The following is a 21,479-nucleotide window of genomic DNA, read 5'->3' on the forward strand; positions in this document are numbered from 1 at the left end:
TTCATTCATTTCCAACTAGTTGAGATTGCGGCTTTGGGAGTAACCATTTTTAGCTTAATTTGCAATGGAGAAAATTGCAGAGTCCAAATCGTGTTTGTTCATTTAGTAAAACATTAGCAATTGTTCATTTTAGTTTGGCAATGCTAGATATTTCTCTCAAAATACTAATTTGTTGTTTGTAACAAATTATCACGAAGTTGTTGGCGTCTGATTTTCTGAAATGGTATTATTGTTTTGCTTCAATTCAGTTGCATACTTTTAGGCAGATTGATTCAACTCATGTACTTTTTATGCTTCTCATGTATTCTTGTTTGGTATTTTCTGGTAGTAATTCATTGTATTTGTAATCACTATATTATATGGGTACTTTAATTGTTTGATCAACACCGAATGAATTTAAATCCATTGAACATCTTAATCTATTTTCATTGTTTCCAAGTAAAGAGAGTGAATTATGAGATGAGCATTTTTGAGGATTATATATGTGCTGTGTTGCACTGAAACTGAATTTGAAACGAAATGCTGAAAAGCTAAGGAAGAAGAGTTCAACATAGTATATAAAAATGTAACTTGCTGGAAAAGAAAAATGTCTCCGTCTGTACAGGAAATGGAAGGATGATTTGAGTCATGTTAGGAATTCAATTCTTACGTTCACTGGCTTTTTAGATGCTTAATTAATTCCGATTTAGGAAAACTTATGCGCAATAATCAGTGATTCATCAGAGAAAGAGAAAGGAATTCTTGTTAGAATATTTTAGATTCCATTGAGACAAGATGAAGATAATAATTATTTAATTAATTATAAAACAGATGAAGAAATCAATTCTGTTTTTATGGTTGTTTCGTCTTTGATCTACATGTTATAGCCATGAACTGGAGACCTTTTTTGGTTAATTTGAAAATGTTTGAGATTGATGTTGGTTGAAGTTGATATGTTCCCGTACATGATGAAATCTAACTAGGTCGAGGGCATTTCTTAAAAGCAAATGCCTTTATGTGGATGTCTTAGATTATCCATTTGTTTTATTATAATTAAAACCGCATCCTGCTTTTAGATCGTGATCCTTATTTTTGCATCCTGTCTGTAGTTAGTGGAAATCCAAAGCAAGGAGATTCAGATGGCGATGATTGCTCAAAGATTTTTTTTCTAAAAAAGATGGACGCAGCAATGGAGATTCAGATGCTCCATCATCTGGTTGCTGCAAGAAGAAATGGTGGTCATCCAGCTTTAATGTCCAATCACTATGTGCCTTGACAAGAGTGATGGCTTTGACAAGTTGTTATGGCAAGCATATGTTTCTGCTAATAAAATTTTTGCACATAGGGTTATGAAGGTTATTAATCTTGAAGATGCTTTTGTATGGGTTCATGACCATCACTCTATGGTCCTCCTTACATTTTTGAGGAAGTGTTCCTACCGAGTTGAGCTTGGTTTCTTCATAAGTAGTTCATTTTCCTCGTCGGAAATTTATCAAACTCTATGAGTTAGAGACGAGATTATGTAAGCATTGCTCAATGCTTTGATATATTAGTGGAATGGTTTTTGTGTTTAAAGTTAGAGTTTGATGCAATGAAACTAATTTTGTTCTAAATTAGTAAATGAATATGTTGTTCTAGACATGTGCACCTAGTGATGTTCAATTTCCAATTCCAAATGATTATTTGGAGTTTCTCATATTTCGAGTTTGCCCTCGAATTCCATTATTAGCCAACTAAGAGTAGTTTAAGCTTCCATATAACTTCGTCGCCATATTAAAAAAAATTAGGGATAAGATATGTCTTTTTCCTGCCACTAGCTCCACTCTTTCTTAACTCTATATTTCCACGGGTTGGACTCAATCAAACTGTTCTTCTAGAAACAATGGGATACTGACAGCACCAAAGAAAACTTATTTTTAGATTTAGTTTCAGACAAATCAATCTACTTAATCTTATAATTAATAAATTTTAATAACTTTTTTAATTGCAATATCCTTTCAAAAACGGAGCACAAACATAGTATGCATATCATGTGATTTTATTTTGTTTAATCCATTATTTTTCTCAATTACGTACTTATAAGCCTAACTCCTTACAAAGTCGTTGAAAAAAATAATGATTTTGTCCTTATCTTATAAAACAAGTTAATTTTGTCAATTCATAATTTTTTTGTGATTTTTATTTTGATAATAGAAAATTTGATTTAATTTTATCATTTTCTAAATAATTTCGAATAAAACGTGCCCACGGAATTTATTAGAAAATGATAAAATTGAACCAATATTTTACGGCAAGGATAAAAATTAAGTCATTTTATAAAATGAGATGGAGAATCCCAATAACCTGAAGATTAAAAGTGAGGTTTTCCTAAAAATAAATTTGATCCAAATTAAAATTAAATATGACTCGACAACACCACACGTAATCGATACTATCCCGATTAGGTTAATACGAGATTGATATGAAATTTTTTGGGTCGGACTACGGTTTAATCATTTTGACACTAAGTCGAAATTGACACGACATGATCACAATACAAACTCAATAATTGCAACATGTGATATTTATGTTGTAAGTTTTTGTACATTTTTTTATTGGGATAAGGGTCAAATTTAACCATAACGCTTCAATCAAAGTGCATATTTAGCCCCTAACATATGAAGTGATGCAAATTAAATCCCAATTTTTTCAAGCAAGACCAATTTTAGCAAAACACTGTTGAAAATTTAAAACGATTGGTTTACTGTTATTTAATTGTCACATTGTATCTTCTAGATAAGTTTGTCAATAAATCGAAACAATTTCATATATTTTTAATTGTTGTTTATAACTATATTAATAACACTGTAATATTTTACACAATTTGATAAAAAAAGTTGTGATTAATTTATATGTAGCAGATTTAGTTTTTAGCATTTTAGCAGAATTTTTACATTTTTTTTAGTAATAAACTAATAACCTAAAGTTGTAGTAAAATACTAATAAAACATGGTTTTTCTAATTTTCGATAACGTAGGACTAAAATTGATCTTACTTTGAAATATTATACTTAAATTTGCACCATTTTGTACGTTAAGGTTAAATCAACACTACACTTAAAAATATTAGGGTTAAATATTAAAGACTAATATTTGGCCCAAACTCTTGCAGTGAGAGACACCCTGTGTCACATATAAAAATAAATAAAATAAATTATAGGTAAATACTTATGAACTTTTAAAAATTTAGAGAACAATTGAAGTTTTGTGGCTTTCGAATTTAATTATATAAAGATAGAAGTTATTAAATGCAATTGGACAAAAATAGGAGGTTATTAAAGATAATTAGACAAAAATAGAGGGTGTAATTTAAAACTTTAGGGAGTAGGTGAGGTTTGAGAGTAAGGGATGACATCACCTATATAACTGGACTTACACCTTTGCTCTTCTCAATCGCCGAATAGCAATTAGGGTTACCCAATGTTCATAGATATCTCCTCTTTGAGATCTGAATAGCAGATAGCCCTTATATCAATTATGGACACGGTTAGGATTAAGGTTTATCTTCTCCAGAAAGTGGCGTAATCAAATCTATAGAAATCAATGGTTAGAATTAGGGTTTATCTTCTCTATCAAGTTAGCATTCAACAATGCTTTTAGGATCTCATCTCTAACTCCTCGTTCGTCGGGTAAATTTCCAATGAGAATCAAGCTTAATTCGGTAGAAACCCTTCCTCAAGAAAGAAGGGAGGAGCATCAAGTGATGGTTATGAACCCTACAAAATAATCTTCCGGATTAATAACCTCTATAACTTTATCTGCTAAAATATTATTAGCAAAAAAGGGTTGTGTTTGTTTCCAGGTGAATTGAGCAATTGTAACTTCTTTATGTTTTTTTGTTTTTTTGTTGCTCACCAATCCATATGTATTTTGATCCTATCTTTTTTTTTGCAGGAAACTATCTTGCTTAACAAATCAAATTACTGCTTACAATTGTTTATGGTAAATCTTTGCACTTTTTCTTTGTTGGGTTTTATTTTTTAATGGCAATTATGAAGATATAATGAGTTTTGCCGCTACCCTATCTTATTATATGTGTTTACAAATGGTGTATCATTATTAATCTTTCTTTAATTACTTGTTTACTATAGTGGTTTTTTTAAAATGATTATGCCAAAAGGTGAGAATTTGAGGATTGTAATTGTGATTTCAATAGATCTATTGTTAAATGTGTTTGCTTATGAGTGGCTTACATAAGCTGTCTGATGTGTTCTATGATGATATCATATGATTATTTGAAACCCTATATGTTTGTTTTAAACTGGATATGCTAATTTTTGTTATTAGGTGTTGCTCTCTGGTGTGTTTTTCTATATAACCTAGCTATCTGATGTGTCCGGATGATATGATTACTTGAAATTGAAACCATAAATTTGCTTATGTTTTTTTTGTTATGATAAGTTTTTTGATACAAATCAAGATTGTTTGTTATTTGCTGTGATGAGACTATGCTGTTGATGCTTGATCTGAATATTATCTAAATTTCATCAGACAATTATCTTTGTTGTAATTTCATTCATTTCCAACTAGTTGAGATTGCGGCTTTGGGAGTAACCATTTTTAGCTTAATTTGCAATGGAGAAAATTGCAGAGTCCAAATCGTGTTTGTTCATTTAGTAAAACATTAGCAATTGTTCATTTTAGTTTGGCAATGCTAGATATTTCTCTCAAAATACTAATTTGTTGTTTGTAACAAATTATCACGAAGTTGTTGGCGTCTGATTTTCTGAAATGGTATTATTGTTTTGCTTCAATTCAGTTGCATACTTTTAGGCAGATTGATTCAACTCATGTACTTTTTATGCTTCTCCTGTATTCTTGTTTGGTATTTTCTGATAGTAATTCATTATATTTGTAATGACTATATTATATGGGTACTTTAATTGTTTGATCAACACCGAATGAATTTAAATCCATTGAACATCTTAATCTATTTCCATTGTTTCTAAGTAAAGAGAGTGAATTATGAGATGAGCATTTTTGAGGATTATATATGTGCTATGTTGCACTGAAACTGAATTTGAAACGAAATGCTGAAAAGCTAAGGAAGAAGAGTTCAACATAGTATTTAAAAATGTAACTTGCTGGAAAAGAAAAATGTCTACGTCTATACAGGAAATGGAAGGATGAGTTGAGCCATGTTAGGAATTCAATTCTTACCTTCACTGGCTTTTTAGATGCTTAATTAATTCCGATTTAGGAAAACTTATGCGCAATAATCAGTGATTCATCAGAGAAAGAGAAAGGAATTCTTGTTAGAATATTTTAGATTCCATTGACACAAGATGAAGATAATAATTAATTAATTAATTATAAAATAGATGAAGAAATTAATTCTGTTTTTATGGTTGTTTCGTCTTTGATCTACATGTTATAGCCATGAACTGGAGACCTTTTTTGGTTAATTTGAAAAAGTTTGAGATTGATGTTGGTTGAAGTTGATATGTTCCCGTACATGATGAAATCTAACTCGGTCGAGGGCATTTCTTAAAAGCAAATGCCTTTATGTGGATGTCTTAGATTATCCATTTGTTTTATTATATTTAAAACCGCATCCTGCTTTTAGATCGTGATCCTTATTTTTGCATCTTGTATGTAGTTAGTGGAAATCCAAAGCAAGGAGATTCAGATGGCGATGATTGCTCAAATTTTTTTTTTCTAAAAAAGATGGACGCAGCAATGGAGATTCAGATGCTCCATCATCTGCAAGAAGAAATGGTGGTCATCCAGCTTTAATGTCCAATCATTATGTGCCTCGACAAGAGTGATGGTTTTGACAAGTTGTTGTGGCAAGCATATGTTTCTGCTAATAAAATTTTGGCACATAGGGTTATGAAGGTTATTAATCTTGAAGATGCTTTTGTATGGGTTCATGACCATCACTCTATGGTCCTCCTTACATTTTTGAGGAAGTGTTCCTACCGAGTTGAGCTTGGTTTCTTCATAAGTAGTTCATTTTCCTCATCGGAAATTTATCAAACTCTACAAGTTAGAGACGAGATTATGTAAGCATTGCTCAATTCTTTGATATATTAGTGGAATGCAATGAAACTAATTTTGTTCTAAATTAGTAAATGAATATGTTGTTCTAGACATGTGCACCCAGTGATGTTCAATTTCCAATTCCAAATGATTATTTGGAGTTTCTCATATTTGGAGTTTGCCCTCGAATTCCATTATTAGCGAACTAAGAGTAGTTTAATATATGTTTTTTTCCTGCCACTGGCTCCACTCTTTCTTAACTCTAGATTTCCACGGGTGGGACTGAATCAAACTGTTCTTCTAAAAACAATGGGATACTGACAGCACCAAAGAAATCTTATTTTTAGATTTAGTTTCAGACAAATCAATCTACTCAATCTTATAATTAATAAATTTTAACAACTTTTTTAATTGCAATATCCTTTCAAAAACCGAGCACAAACATAGTATGAATATCATGTGATTTTATTTTGTTTAATCCATTATTTTTCTCAATTAAGTACTTATAAGCCTAACTCCTTCCAAAGTCGTTGAAAAAAATAATGATTTTGTCCTTATCTTATAAAACAAGTTAATTTTGTCCATTCATAAATTTTTTGTGATTTTTATTTTGATAATAGAAAATTTGATTTAATCTTTGCACTTTTTCTTTGTTGGGTTTTATGTTTTAATGGCAATTCTGAAGATATAATGAGTTTTGCTTATGAGTGGCTTACATAAGCTGTCTGATGTGTTCTATGATGATATGATTATTTGAAACCTACAAGTTTGTCTTAAACTTGATATGCTAATTTTTTTTATTAGATGTTTCTCTCTGGTGTGTATGTTTATGAGTGCATTATATAACCTATCTAATGTGTTAGGGTGATATGATTACTTGAAATTGAAACCACAAGTTTGTTTATGCTTCTTTGGTTATGATATGTTTTTTGACACAAATCAAGCTTGTTTGTTATTTCTTATGATGAAACTATGCTTGTGACACTTGATCTGAATGTGAGAAAATGGCTTTGTTTTGAAGAAAATGAATTTGATTGGTGGGGGTGTATTTGTTATTAGGGACTTTGCTCTTAAGAGCTCTTTTCCTATCCCACATGGAAAACTTACCAATAGTTGAAAGAGTATATATAGAGTTGGGTCTCACAAGCCTTTAAATTTTGTTTAGTAGGTTTTGGCAAATACACCACATGCATGCATTGCAATTTTAGGAGTAACAATTTTTAGCTTAATAAAGCATTAGCAATTGTTCATTTTAGTTTGGCAATGATCAGGAAGTTGTTGGTGTCTGATTTCTGAAATGGTATTATTATTTTTCTTCAATTCAGTTGCCTACTTTTAGGCAGATTGATTCAACTCATGCACTTTTTATGCTTCTTCTTTATTCTTGTTTGATATTTTCTGGTAATAATTCATTGCATTTGTAATGACTATATTATATGTTTTTTTAATTGTTTGATCATCATCAATAAATTATCTACCAATAAAATTATGAGACGATTTTACTCTCTTATTCTTGTTTGATTGCCTTTAAGCTCCCCCGAACTTTTAAAAGTTCTAAATGGTCTCTTATTCTTGTTTGATTGCATTCAATAACCCCTTATTTCTGAATAGAATCTTTTGGATGTAGAAAGTTAGATACATGCTCGGCCACATGTAAAAAAAAAACTTCAAATATATAAATAATTATGAACTCTTGGGATTTCATGGGGATAGTTGAAGTTTTGAGATTATACAATTGGACAAATATAAAGGTTATTGAATGGCATTGGATAAGAATATAATGTTATTGAATGTAATTAGATAAGAATAGAGAGTAATTTAGCACTTTTAAAAATTTAGAGGGTTGTTGGAATGTATGAAACTTATTATTTGATACTGATTAAATATCTCACACAAATGGTCTCACCTATATAACTTTACTTACTTCACAACTTTGGTTTTCTCCATCCCTCTCTTCTCTTCTCTGTAAATGTGTGTGCATTCTAATGATACCTCCCCCGATAGATCTCAAATCTGGAAAGTTGTCGTGATCTCAAATCTATGAAAACCAATTAAATGAGCATTCAACAATGCCTTCAGAATCTCATCAAGTGATGGTCATGAACCCTGCAAAATCATCTTGACTATTAATAAACTCCATGACTTTATCTGCTAAAATATTATTAGCACAAAGCACTATATTTGAATTGGCCAATTCCAAGTTATTTTTGACTTTTTGTTGGCATTTACTATTTGTTGCTCATTGGATTTTGATTCTATAATGAATTGTTTTTTTTTTTGCAGGAAATATTTTGTTTCCGAGCAACTAGTTAAAAGCTATTGAATTTTAGAATCATAATTCTTTCTGGTAAATCTTTGGACTTTTCATCTGTTGAATTTTAGGGTTCAATGAGAATTGTGAAGATTATACACCTAATCTATGCTATTGGGAAATATGCTTATCTAATATTAGTTGAATGCTAGGAACAACATCACTATATTCCATGAATTACTGGTAATGAGGTTTGGGGCTTACTAATTGTTTTCTAACTGTCAAAAAAGATTCTCTGTAATTATAAATATAATCATAATTTTTGTGGAATAGTAATAGTCTTCCAATTCAATTGAATTTCTAGTTTGAAAACTTTATTTGTTTATAACCAATTATAATTCAATTTAATTAATTGTCATAGTAAAATTCAATTAATTATTTTGTAAGTGTAAAAAGAAGACTATAATTAAAATGCATAGTCCGTTGGTTCTGGCTGGTCAGGAAGAGATTTGGTCAGGAAGAGATTCACATAGGGACTAATGTTATTTGGAAATTACTTTCTATATGAGCTAGCATGCGGGCTTTCCAGTGGTAGTTGTGAGAGTCTTATACTCCATCGTTCCACAACACATGTCTTTCTAGAGAATTTTTTTTTGTTCCACAATACATGATATTTTGCTTCAATTTATGCACATTAATTTGCTTTGACCAAATATACCCCTATTTTAGTTGACTTTTTGCCTTGGGAATAGATAAAGTTACTAGTAGATGCAATTAATATAAGGGTAACAAAGTCTTTCACTTAAAATTAATTGCATTTCTTAATTAGTGTGCATTAACCTTAACATGCATGTATTTTGGAACAGAGGGAGTACTTGTCATAGAAGCTTCACAAACTCCTTTTATTAGTTCAGGGATGCAGAATCACCAGATAGTCACAAGTCTTCGAAATAGGTACATTGGAAGTATCAATCCATGAAAAACAATAATATAAAGAAGTGATTATAGTTCATATTCGGATGTGAAAACCACTGGTACCAAAGAAAATGACACTTTCTTAATGCATATTTATAAATAGGAAACATCTAGCAAATAAATACCTATAACTTGAACAAGCATGTGAGAGTTTTTTCTGGAGGTAGTCAAAGGGTCAGATTTGAATCTTACAATACTTCCTACTATCTTTTCTTCAAATTTTCTGAATCCTCAGAAGCTCCTGAACTAAACTCTTTTTCAAATAGATAAGTTTAATATTATCAGGAATAATGGCAGACTGATAGCAAATTCAATTTTGACTGTTGTTCGCTGTTTGAAATTAATTGCATTAGTGTTAATGAATATCTCTTTGCCTTTGTTCTTTATTTGTTCAGAAAACTAGCAACAAATAAAGAACAAAGGCAAGAAGATACCCATTAACACTAATGCAATTAATTTCAAACAGTGAACAACAACCAAAATTGAATTTCCTACCAATCTGCCATATTCCTGATAATATTAAACTTATCTGTTTGAAAAAGAGTTTAGTTCAGGAGCTTCTCCGGGATTCATAAACATTTGAAGAAAGATAGTAGGAAGTACTGTAAGAGTCAAATCTGACCCTTATGACTACCTCCAGAAAAACTCTCACATGCTTGTTCAAGTTATAGTTTTTTTTTATTTGCCAGATGTTTACTATTTATAAATATGCAATAAGAAAGTGTCATTTTCTTTGGTACTAGTGGTTTTCACATCCGAACCTGAACTATAATCACTTCTTTATATTATTGTTTTTCTTGGACGTTGGGATAATAATTTGAAGTCAACATCCGAATTCCATATGTATATGGAGCAAATGCAACAAGTCTTGGAAAAAGCTGGGATGTCCTATCATGCGAAAGAGCAGGCTTATCAAAACTCGAGTATCCAACAACAAATGTTTCTTAGCGAGTTCGATCATCAGAATAACATGGTTCATAATTTGCACAAGGCGAAGATGGAGGAGCAACAAAGAAGACATATGGAGACTTCTAGGCTCAAACACGAACTATACATGACGAGAAATCTCTTAGATGGCTATGAAAAAGCTTTGAATGAGACAACTAAAGAATTCACCGAGTATAGAAAGAAATGCCCTTTGCATGAAGAACCAATTTACATGGATACAGGGTCTGGTGGTCCTGTTTTGAGCACGAGTGAACCGGAGAAGTTGCCTTTTAAAGAAGAGATGACACAATGTCACAACACTACAAAAAAAGAGAGTTTCAGGCACAAATTCTTAGGGACGATTATATTATATTGTCCTCTATTAACATTATTGAATTAGTAAAGAAGACATAATTTTGTATTGTCTCTAATACACTTTAATAGTATAATTGGGGACAATTTGATATTAGTATATATTTATATTAATTATAATCAATTAAATTTATTACTTTTTAACATATTTCGAATTAAATTTTTATTTTGGAAAACAATCTGTACTCTTTGGGGACCACGCAGCCAACCCTTCACCTACCTCATTTCCATGGCCGCCGTCTTCACCTCAAGAGCAAAACTCTCTGTAGAAATTAAGTTTTCATCTTTGGGTTATTCATTCTTTTCTTACTCTCTTTAAATCCACTGAAATTGAAACTGGTGTGAGATGAAATTCTATTATTATTTCATCTTTACTCTCTTCTTCTCTCTATTATTTCTTCATCAGCATCTTATTCTTCCTACCAAGCTGAGAAGGGTCAGCAATCTAGAAGCCAATTTATATTTTAATTGAAGCTGAGAGAATTAACCCCTAATTACTGGATGAGTTTATTGCCTAAGGAAGCACTTGACAATTCTGCCTTTTACTTAGATCTAGGGCGAAAATTGGAGACTATTTGTATACTCCAATCCATGACTCAGCTGGTAGATGGAGCTCAAGGTTTTCTTTCTCAAAGAAATAATAAAATTGGAGAGAACTGTGATTTCAGCGCTAGAATCCCTTGACAGGTAATTTGGTCCTCTATTCTAATGGAGTTTTGTATGCTCATATTAGATTTTTGAAATTTAGTAATTTGATTTATTCTGTGATTTAAGTTTCCTAAGGGATAAAAACCAAATACTGATGAAAACGTGTATCATTTAACACGATCTTAAGCTGTGATTTGGAGGGTAAATTTGGCGCCACTTTTTTTGTGGAATAAAACCCACGTAATACAGACTCACTAAGTTTTGCTGTGCTATACCAACATTTTCTACAAGTCTGGTAGCGTTTTTGTTCTTTACACACTAGGTATTCCTTCTCTTTCTCTGTCAATTTTTTTTTTCAATATTTATGGTTCATCTGTAGTTGGTTAACATTTGTTATTAGTTGGTTAACAATTGATTTTTATACTTATTTGTATGATTCACTTAAGAGTAATATGGAAAAAAAACAACAGGTGGAAATTTTGTATGCAGCTTGATTATTTTGCTTCGACGGAGTTTGGTGGTATGGGTTCAATTTTCAAATATCCTAATTGGTATTTGTTTAGTTAGCTAGACAAAACTAAATTATGAAATGGGAATTGGGAATTGGATTAAAAAAATTCCTGTGTTGGTCTTTGATTAAGCAATATTAGAATTTTTATGGCATATTTTGATGAAAACACAAGATTGAGTGCATCAAACTTGAGAAGTGGAATATTCCTGGAAACAAACCATGAGTATATTTAACTTCAAAGTGATTTTTGACTGTTCAGAGATGAATTTGATCACAAGAAAAATGCTTACATTTGTATATGTACAGAAAATATTGTCTTGAAAAAGATGAAATTTGATTATGAAAATGAGAATGTAGCCCATGAGTATGACTAATGGGAAAGGAAAAAGTAGTATTTATTATATGTGAGGGTATACGTAGTCATACATGTCAAGCTATACGTAGTCATACATGTCAAACTATAAATAGAGCATTGAGGTCAATTCATTAGATATCATGGTTATCTGGATCTGGAGTTTACACGCACAAAAAAAGGAAAAAAAAAGATATTACAATCTGGGAAAAGAGACAGGTCAAAAAAGAAGAAATGATGTCAGTTTCAATAGAAGCTCTGTTTTTTTCTCCTCTGTTGTTTGTTGTTCCCTTAGCTAATGTGTTTGATGTTTATATTCAGCACTTAGTCTTGTTAAGTTGATGTTAATTCTGTAAATTAGATTATAATTGTTTCTGTATAATTATGATTTCTGCTATGATTTAAATCTTAGACTTAGAAAACTAGGCATTTTGTTTACTTGATTTTTTTATTTTTTTCTATGAAGGATATAAAAATTATGAATCACTTAAGAGTAATTTCTATGTAACTCAAATCATAAATTAAGCCTTAAATAACAAAACAAACACAAAAAAAAAAACATCACAGTATATGTGTTTTTGGATCTGCTTCTTTAATACATGAAAGAATTTGACTATTGAGCTTGTATTTTATAGATGTATTTTGGACTAAGAAATTATTTCTGACAGGTTATAAAAAGGTTAATTCAATTGTTAGAGTATGGAGAGTGTAAAAAAACGCAAGAAGTACAAGAGGAGATTATGTCCGGTACTTAAACCTCACCGACCTATCTTAAATGATTATTCTGATGAAGATACAATTTCCCCGACAAGTCAACAATTGCCTACTTTAGGTGCAAATCAAGGTAAAAATATAATATTTTGAATCATTTAGCTTTTATTTTCCTAGTACCATGTATGATATTATATATGTTAACTTTTGTTTCATAGAGGGATGGAGACAAATCTCAAGAGAAAAGAAGGTACAGAGTGCTGCTAACATTAATGAAGCAACTAGAAATGCAACTGCACGTACACCATCTTCTGTTGCATCAATGAACGGTACATTATATGCAAGTTATGATTTATTTCTTATTCTTGTATTTAATATGAATAAGCTATTTATAATATCTAGTAATCATTTTATTTTGTCAATTAAGATCTTAGAAATAAAAGGATTACAACGTCCAGTCCTCGTACACGTGCTACTTTCGATGATGAAGGTTTGCATTCTTCATTAAGCCGATCTACTCTCGGTATGACCACGGTTATTATAATTTTCATTTATCGAGTTTTTTTATATAAATGTTTTTTAGAATGTATAATAACTCTTTGTTCGTTATCTAATATTAGACAAAATGAGGCGTACTATAATCAACAATGCTGATAATGAAAATGTTGATGAGACAGATGCTTGTCACTTGCAAGGTTCTGACCATCCACAATCTGATAATCCCATTGATAATCATGAATCTGACTATCCTTGCCTATCAGATACGGAGATAAGCGCTGAAAATTCAGAAACTTTTCGAGGTTTGTTTCATTTATAACTTAACATCTTTTTTTAGCACTTTATACGAAAAATCAGAATATCTTCATTCTGTTTTTTTTAATTAATTAGTGTTGTTACTTATTTTTTAGCGAGATCAGTTGGTAGGGGACCATACAAAGGGATGGAGCTCGACAAACTTACCAATGGAAGGAAAAACAAATTAGTTGTTTTCATTCCACCGGGCAGATATTTTAGACCAATTGGGAAGCATTCTAATAAATTATCGTCATGGTTAGGATACTGCGCTAGAATTTATAGACCTCCGACTGAGTCTTGGGATGAAATTGAAAAGAAGCACAGGTCCCGTTTGTGGGCTATGATTCAAGTAAATATTATTGTGTTGGACCGATTTTTATTTATTGTGTAGAATTGTTAAATTTTATTAAATATTTAATGAACCTACATATTGTACAGGACTATTTTGATGTTAGCACTGATAGCCCTGAAAAGTGGAAGAAACGTGAAGAGTTAGGAAAGGAGGAGCCCGATACGCCAGAAATGAAAAAAGCTAAATTTGAGTACTTCTGTTTCTTTCAGATGAAAACGGCATATCGCAGATGGAAATATAAATTACATAACCAATATCGCATGTATAGTAATGATGAGGAACGCTTGAAACATGTTCCTAAAGAACTATCTGGAGATGCTTGGAAAGACATGCTTAAAGTTTTTGGAAGCGAGGATTTTCAGGTTAATATATAATGTTTTGTTTAATTTATTAGGTGATGGTTAGTATGTATTATTGTTAATTTAATTTTAAATGAATGCTTTCTTACACATTATTAATTTGTAGGAACAAAGTTATATTAATTCAACTAATCGTGCTTCTCAAATAGTGGTTTCTTCAACTGGTCTAACCCCTTTCGCACAAGTAGAGTATAAAATGGTAAATATATAGAGCAACTCTTATCAATTATTTTTAAAGGGTTTGACTAGTTCTATTTAAGATGATTATACTATTAATGTTGAAGATGGACGAGGAATTAGGCGAATTGCCAAAGGCTTCTGATGTGTGGAAGGCCACTCATGGAATTACAAATGACCAAGGACAAACTACATTCCATGATTCACAATCAAAAAGGATTTATGTAAGTAATAGAGTTTTTTAAGCAATTGCCTTGTTAGGATCCTGTCAAACTAGATTAACCTTTGTTTGATACGCTTATTTCATGTGTTTCTATTGATGTTGTGATTCTGATTTTAAATATAATCATAAAAGCTCTTTGCTTTTCTTGTACTTGGTTCAGATGCCTAAAATGTGCTTATGACATTTTCAGTTTCATGTGTTCTAGTTAGTTGAAAAAACTACAATAGTGACAAGTGTTATACAAATATTGTGGATTGGCATGTGGTTTTTTTGCATTTAGTTATTGGATGGATGATCAATTTGTGTAAAAGTCTGCATCAAAAAGCATAATGAAGAACTATTGTACTACTTTTATCATATGGGATGTGCAGGTTCTGAAATTTACATAATGCTGAAACTTATTTTCTTAAATCTAATTTCAAGTGAAATCTCTATTATGGTCTTATGATTGAGTTATTAGACAATTGGTGATTGATTGGTCCATAATATTATATATGTTTGGTCTTCTTTTTTAGGTACTTGTTTGTGTTTCAGGCTGTTTCATATCTTTATAATTCGCTTATTAAATTTCACTTATGTTTTACATAATATAGGAAGATATGCAAAGGGTTGAGGATCAGCCGATAAATGATAATCAGTCTGTTCCCACATCAGATCATGTGCTACAACAGGTATTTGGAGTTAGATCAGGATATGTTCGTGGTAAAGGATTGGGATATAAAGCAATTACTAGAGGAATGATGTCTAATGGTAAAAATGATGAAGTTAATGCGCTTAAAAATGAGGTTGCAAGACTGACAGCTGAATTAAAGGCACACGAAGGGCATAGAAAGGCGCAAGATGAACATGAGGTGGAGCGACAACAGGTTTCTGAATCGTATTGCAGAAGGATGGAAATAATGTTAAAAGAAAATAGCTCAAGGAGTACACAGAATGCTTTGGTAAGTACTTAATTAAACACATTTGCTTTTGAACTATATAATAAACCATATTGTTAATTGGGTGTTTTTGTTCTTACAATTTTGTAGGAGGAAGAGATGCAAATGGACTTTTGAAGGTTGTCAATTGATGGATTCGTTAATTTTGAACTTGCTTGCTTTATTGATTAATATCACTAGTTTATTACTTTTCAACATTGATAGGGATGATGTTTTTGGTTTAGGATGGATTTTTAAATGTTTTGATTTCAATTTACATAAGGTTTTAGATTCTAAATTTATTAAATTTCATAGTGGACTGATGAAAGTATCAGAAAGTTGTTTAGAGGTTGCATATCAATATTGTGCGAATAAGATTGTGTTGTGTTTGCTGAGGAAGCTGGCTTGGCAGCAAAGCTGCTGCTTACGATAAAAAAAATGTGGGTGTAATCCTGAGCTAAAATGGAGGTCAGCCGAGCTATTGAAATTGTCTGCTTTGAAACTTGCCATCCATTGTCTGCTTTGAAAAGCAAGCTGTTTGTACAAGTAGTGAAATATGCTAAGTAGCTTCACCTGTCAAGGCTGAATATCGCTAATCATTAGCTGAAAATTAGAGGCTTTGGTCTTCCCCATTTCATTAATTGATTTATAAGTCTCATCTATGGCCACTTAGCTCTTCTACACAATCTTGCATAGATCCTATTCCCTTGGTTTCATCCATGGCTCCTAGAGAGTTATAATACTGTTTGAAGTATAATTAAGTTGATTTTGTTGGCATGGACAGAGAGGCGACGGTATTTAGTTGTGGATAAGTAGTCGAGTTTTTATCGAACTGAACACCAAACCACTCAAAAGTTGTTCAACTTTGACATGCTTATACTCGGATTATCAGAAAATACACAAGCTCGAACTAAAAGTTGAACTCGGTTCGAGCCTAAATTCCTATTTACTAAAATTGTAATCAAGCTCGAGTTATTTATAAATGGGATAAGGTGCAAAATATGCACCTAACGTTTACGGCCAGGAGAAAATTTACCCTTAACGTCAATGATGCAATTATACTTTAACGTTGGCCGCGAAGAGCAATTTTACCCTTAACATTCGGCGAAATATTTTGAATTTTTTTTTGTCCAACTTGTAAAATAGAAAGTATATTTTTTAAATTTTTTTCCAAATCTAATCCTATGTTTATGACACTCACATGCAAGAATGATGATCGAGAGGACAATTTGATGAATTATTTCTAAAATTGACCAAACTTGACAACGTTAGGGATAAAATGGCTCCTGGTTGCCAATGTCAGGGGTAAAATTGCATTATTTTAAACGTTAGCGGTAAAATTGCCCTTGGCTGTAAATGTTAAGGGGGCATTTTTACACCTTTTCCCTTTATAAATTGGACGGAATACTATCAATCTTTTATCAAGCCTAACGTCAAAACCACTCATGAGCGGATCGAATAACAAATACAATTAATTGGAAAATTGTTTTAATAAATTAACAATAGACATAAGGCATGAATAATTTTGGGTTTAATACAAAAAAAAATGGATTGATCGGATATTTTGGAATCAAATTTTGAAGTGGGATTTATTTGAAATTCTGGTATTGAATAATGATTTATATTTAAATTTTTTTTTTCAATAGACCAAAAGGACATGGTTTCATTAGACACCGCGTTTCAATAAAACAAAATCAATTATAATCTAATCCCAAACTGCGAGCCCCTCTTTCATCCTAATTTCTTACGCGAAAATGGAGAAAACTCAATACCCTTGTCAGGCGATTCAGGCGAGACAACAGTAGCTACCGGAACCCAACCTCGGTTGCTTCGCGTCGTCAACGTTCGTCCATAGAGGTTAGATGATTGGTCGTTTTTTAATTTTTAAGTTTGTATCACTTGTTTTTTTTAATCTGTCTTCTAATTTATTCATCTCCATAATTGTGTGTTGGTTTATAGAATAGAACTGCTCATTTTGTTTGAAGTTAATCTAAAATTTCATTGCATATGATTGCTTTGGGGATTTTAGGTCTTTTTGTGATTTGGTGGCCTTTTCATCACCAAGTGTTTGTCAAAATACCTGACTGAGCCATATAAAAAATACTTCCAGTTTAAAATTATGGAAACTGTGAACTAAGTTCCTACTTGTCTCAAAAACCAAGATAGTATGCATCCTAATAGTAGTGGATGAGGTTTGTATTTATGATTGGTTTGATGCTTAGATAAAAAAAACTAAGAGATTGCAAATAAAGTAGTTGTATGTATAAAGTCTTGACTATTTTAGCTAGCCAAGTAGGCTCTGTCTTATATAATGGTATTTCTAGTTAGCTAACTAAATGTAAAATGAGCCATGAAATGCAAAGATAAATTCACATGAAGCTCTTGATAGGTCAACTTCAAATATAAATCTGGTTGACATAAATTATAGAGAAACTTTTTTTTCAAACCGTAAAAAATGCAATTTGAGACATTGATGGAATGAGTAACTCTTTTTGCTCTCAATTTTTTGGTTTTTTGGTGCTTAGTTCTAGTATCATATTTGACACTTAATCCTCATTATTGTATGTTAAATCAATTATACATAATGTTAATATGTGATTTAATTTCAGATTGGTTCATAAACGATATGGATATTGATAAGAGTTGGATGGCTCTTGCCAATAGAAAATATCGTAGTTACATTGAAGGAGTTGAAACTTTTTTGAAGTATGCGTACAGATTTAAATTGTTGACCGACGTGATTCAATGTCCTTGCAAAAAATGTAGAAATGTTGTTTATAATGATGAATCTACGATTAGATTTCACTTGTTGAAATTTGGAATTATAACCACATATACAGTTTGGTATTTTCATGGGGAGTCTCCAAATGAAGAACGTGGTATCAATGAATATCCGAATGATAATGATAATGATAATGATAATGAGTCGGATGATGATATGGTTGGATTGGTCAATGATATATATAGTGTTGATCATGATAGTTCAGTTGGTAATGATTGTGACAGTAATAGTATGCTATGGGAACCTAAAGGGGATGCTGGTGAGTTTTATCGATTACTAAATGAAGCTAAGGAGAAATTGCATTCAGGATGTGAACTCTCGAAATTGGCTACTATTGTCAAGTTACTTCACATGAAGAGTTTTCACAGATGGACAAATAAATCTTTTGACGATTTACTTAGTTATAATACTGAATGGGAAACATACTATGCCTGAGTCATACAGTAGTGCAAAGAAATATATCCGTCGTTTGGGTCTTCATTATGAAAAATATGATGTCTGTTAAAATATGTGCACTTTATATTGGGGTCCACTTGCAAATGCAACATCTTGTGAAATATGTGGATTGTCTAGGTGGAAGTCTGGTGACAATTCAAACGATAATAAGAAAATTCCACACAAGGTCTTACGCTATTTCCCATTAAAACCAAGACTGCAGAGGTTGTTTATGTGTACAGAGATATAATGCAGAATTTCCAAAATGGTTCGAGGATCATGTATGTGAATATATCTATGGATTATTATAATTTGTTTGAGGTTATATCTCATTATTAGTCCATGTTTTCAATAAATTACATTTATATTATTGATGAACTTGCAGGTTTATGAATTAAATGAACATGATGTTGTTTCTAAGGATCTTATGAATCTTGCTTTTGGTCCATACCCACGCTACAAGAGTTACTCGGGTCATATTGTGAATGGCTATCGGTTTCATACTGTAAATCGTCAAATGAATCGCAAGAGTCAAAATTCAGGAGTCTTGTCTAGGGGTGATGATAGTTCTTGTGATAAAGAGTATTATGGGAATTTGACAGATGTTTGGGAGATCCAGTACTCAGGAATGAATTGTGTTTACTTATTCAAATGTGAATGGTTTGATGTGAGCCATAAAGGAAGTGGATATACAGTAGATGATTTCTCAATCACAAGTGTCAAGGCCATGGTCGATTAAAAACAGATGAGCCATTTATTTTAGCTTCTCAAGCTGAACAAGTCTTTTATGTTCAAGATCCCAAAAAAAAAAAAAAATTGGCTTATTGTGGTGAAAAATCATCCTAGGGACATATATAAATTGCCTTTTCAATCACTAGAGGATATTTCTGAGAAAAATGAAGATGGTGATGTTTTTCAAGAAGAGAAGATCACCGCTGATTTTCATGCAACAAGACCTATAGATGATGATGATGAAGCCATGGAGAATGAGGTTGTTTTTGGTTTTGAAGAAATACCTCTTCCAATTGCTAATCAAGCAGAAGAAATAATTCCAATTAATATTGATGATTGTGATGATGATGATGATTACAATCAACTTGAAACCGACGAAGAAGTTAGTGGTGATGAAGATGTTAACGTGATCAATGATGATGATGATGATTGAAGGGGACAAAACATGACACTAATTTAAAGGGGAATAGAACATGATTGGTTGGTCCGAAGGTACTAATTTTGATTCTTATTTGCTGCACAATCTTGATATTTCTATAATTACTGATGAAGTTCAATTATCATTTTCTATTTTAGAACACAGTGTTGCATATATTTGTAAACTAAATTAAAAGAAAAGAATGTTTAGAATATGTTACTTCTGTTAAAAAAAATAGTAGGTTACCTTTTTTAGTCCTCAATTAGATGTTGCATAAATAGTGAATTTGAATTTTAAACAATTGTTTTGAGTATTAGAAATTGGATTCAAATTCTTGTTGTAGAATAGTCTTTTGGGTTTAGATTTCATATGCATGGGATTAGAATTTGTACGCCTAAACCTTTTTTACTATAATTTGAATGGAAGAATATTTTAAATTTACCTTGAAATTAGAATTTCATATGCATAATTTAGTGGACTAGCTAACTTGCATGAAATTATTTTGAGCAGGAAAAGATTAACGGTCCAAGAAGAAAGCAAGGAACTACTACTGAGAGGATTTATCTACGGTGAGCTGGTGTTGTAGGTTAGTTTCTGTGTATATAAATTGATGTCATTGTCTAACCATAGAACGTATCATGGGATATTAAACTAGAGCTGTAAATGCAATTTTATGCTTTTAACCTTTTGATGCTGAAGGGTTTTTACATGGTTAATTTATGTGTTATCTGATGCTTGAATTAGAATATAGCTGTAATATTCATGTTATAGTTCAGGGATAAGGTATCAAAATAGGCTTATGGTTTTTAGGGAAGTATGAATTTAGGCTCCACGTACAAAATAACACCAATATATGTTTAACGTTTAAAAAATGGTACCAATTTAGGTCTCTATAACGGAACGAGACACCTCAATTAGAACTTAACGGAGTAATAGGAATGATGTGTCCAATCCGTTCTCGATGTCTAAGTTGATACATTTTTTAAACATTAAGTCTATATTAATACTAATTTATGTGGAGTCCAAATTGATACTTTCCCAAAAATCTATTTTGTGACTCCGAAGATGTAACTAAACCTATGCTGCTATGTCTATATGAGTCCCCTGAAATTTGAAAATACTGAATCATTTAGGCATTAATTATGCCTCTCTTCGAGCTCTGTGTAGTTCCTAATAATTATGCATTAGGTATTAATTGTATTATTATTTCTATGTTGTTTTATTTATGGCAGCATCCTATGTTTCTTTCATTCAAAAGGCTAAAGTTTCAATTAAATTGGAATCATTAACTCAACTGTATTCATTCTTTTTTTTCAAGGTCAAGTTGACCTTTTATTAATCAATCAGAGGACAAATCCTTGCTGATTACATCAGCAAGTACATCAGCAAGTTAAAACGGTAAAACATTTGTAATTAGACATTTGTCATACTTTTTTAGTTAATAGGAATTTTATGGAGGTTGTACTGTTTTAGATTAGAACTTTGCACTTCACAGCTTACTTGTTTAAGCTCAAGTAGCATCCTAAGCTCTGCACTTTGAATT

General features: G+C 31.5%; 1 protein-coding gene and 1 long non-coding RNA gene across 4 annotated transcripts; both read left to right on the plus strand.

Moving 5' to 3' along the window:
- Positions 1–10,698: 10,698 nt before the first annotated feature.
- Positions 10,699–16,006, plus strand: LOC136201388 (uncharacterized). 3 transcript variants are annotated; one of them, XM_065992052.1, is made up of 12 exons: positions 10,699–11,211; positions 11,360–11,494; positions 12,704–12,879; positions 12,965–13,075; positions 13,174–13,269; positions 13,367–13,546; positions 13,655–13,890; positions 13,980–14,255; positions 14,359–14,451; positions 14,537–14,653; positions 15,246–15,593; positions 15,681–16,006. In XM_065992052.1, exons 3-12 carry the CDS (start codon positions 12,735–12,737, stop codon positions 15,705–15,707), a joined length of 1,629 nt encoding a protein of 542 aa, XP_065848124.1. In that variant the 5' UTR covers positions 10,699–11,211; positions 11,360–11,494; positions 12,704–12,734; the 3' UTR covers positions 15,708–16,006. The 3 variants fall into 3 exon arrangements, with proteins under 3 accessions (XP_065848124.1, XP_065848122.1, XP_065848123.1); XM_065992050.1 differs by lacking the exon at positions 11,360–11,494 and having other exon boundaries at positions 15,681–16,005; XM_065992051.1 differs by lacking the exon at positions 10,699–11,211 and having other exon boundaries at positions 11,358–11,494.
- Positions 16,007–17,274: 1,268 nt separating this feature from the next.
- Positions 17,275–21,100, plus strand: LOC136200600 (uncharacterized). Its single transcript, XR_010673397.1, has 3 exons — positions 17,275–17,426; positions 19,172–20,010; positions 20,447–21,100. It is a non-coding gene; the product is annotated as an uncharacterized lncRNA (long non-coding RNA).
- Positions 21,101–21,479: the final 379 nt, after the last annotated feature.

This window comes from Euphorbia lathyris, chromosome 7 (genome assembly GCF_963576675.1).
Source record: "Euphorbia lathyris chromosome 7, ddEupLath1.1, whole genome shotgun sequence".
Classification (NCBI taxonomy): Eukaryota; Viridiplantae; Streptophyta; class Magnoliopsida; order Malpighiales; family Euphorbiaceae; genus Euphorbia; species Euphorbia lathyris.

Excerpts from the sequence above, each read along its gene's own strand:
- LOC136201388 (XM_065992052.1), top strand. The coding sequence starts at position 12,735 with ATGGAGAGTGTAAAAAAACGCAAGAAGTACAAGAGGAGATTATGTCCG. Across the intron at positions 13,270-13,366 it reads ATTAAGCCGATCTACTCTCG|ACAAAATGAGGCGTACTATA; the intron begins GTATGACCACGG and ends ATCTAATATTAG. Across the intron at positions 15,594-15,680 it reads GGAGTACACAGAATGCTTTG|GAGGAAGAGATGCAAATGGA; the intron begins GTAAGTACTTAA and ends ACAATTTTGTAG.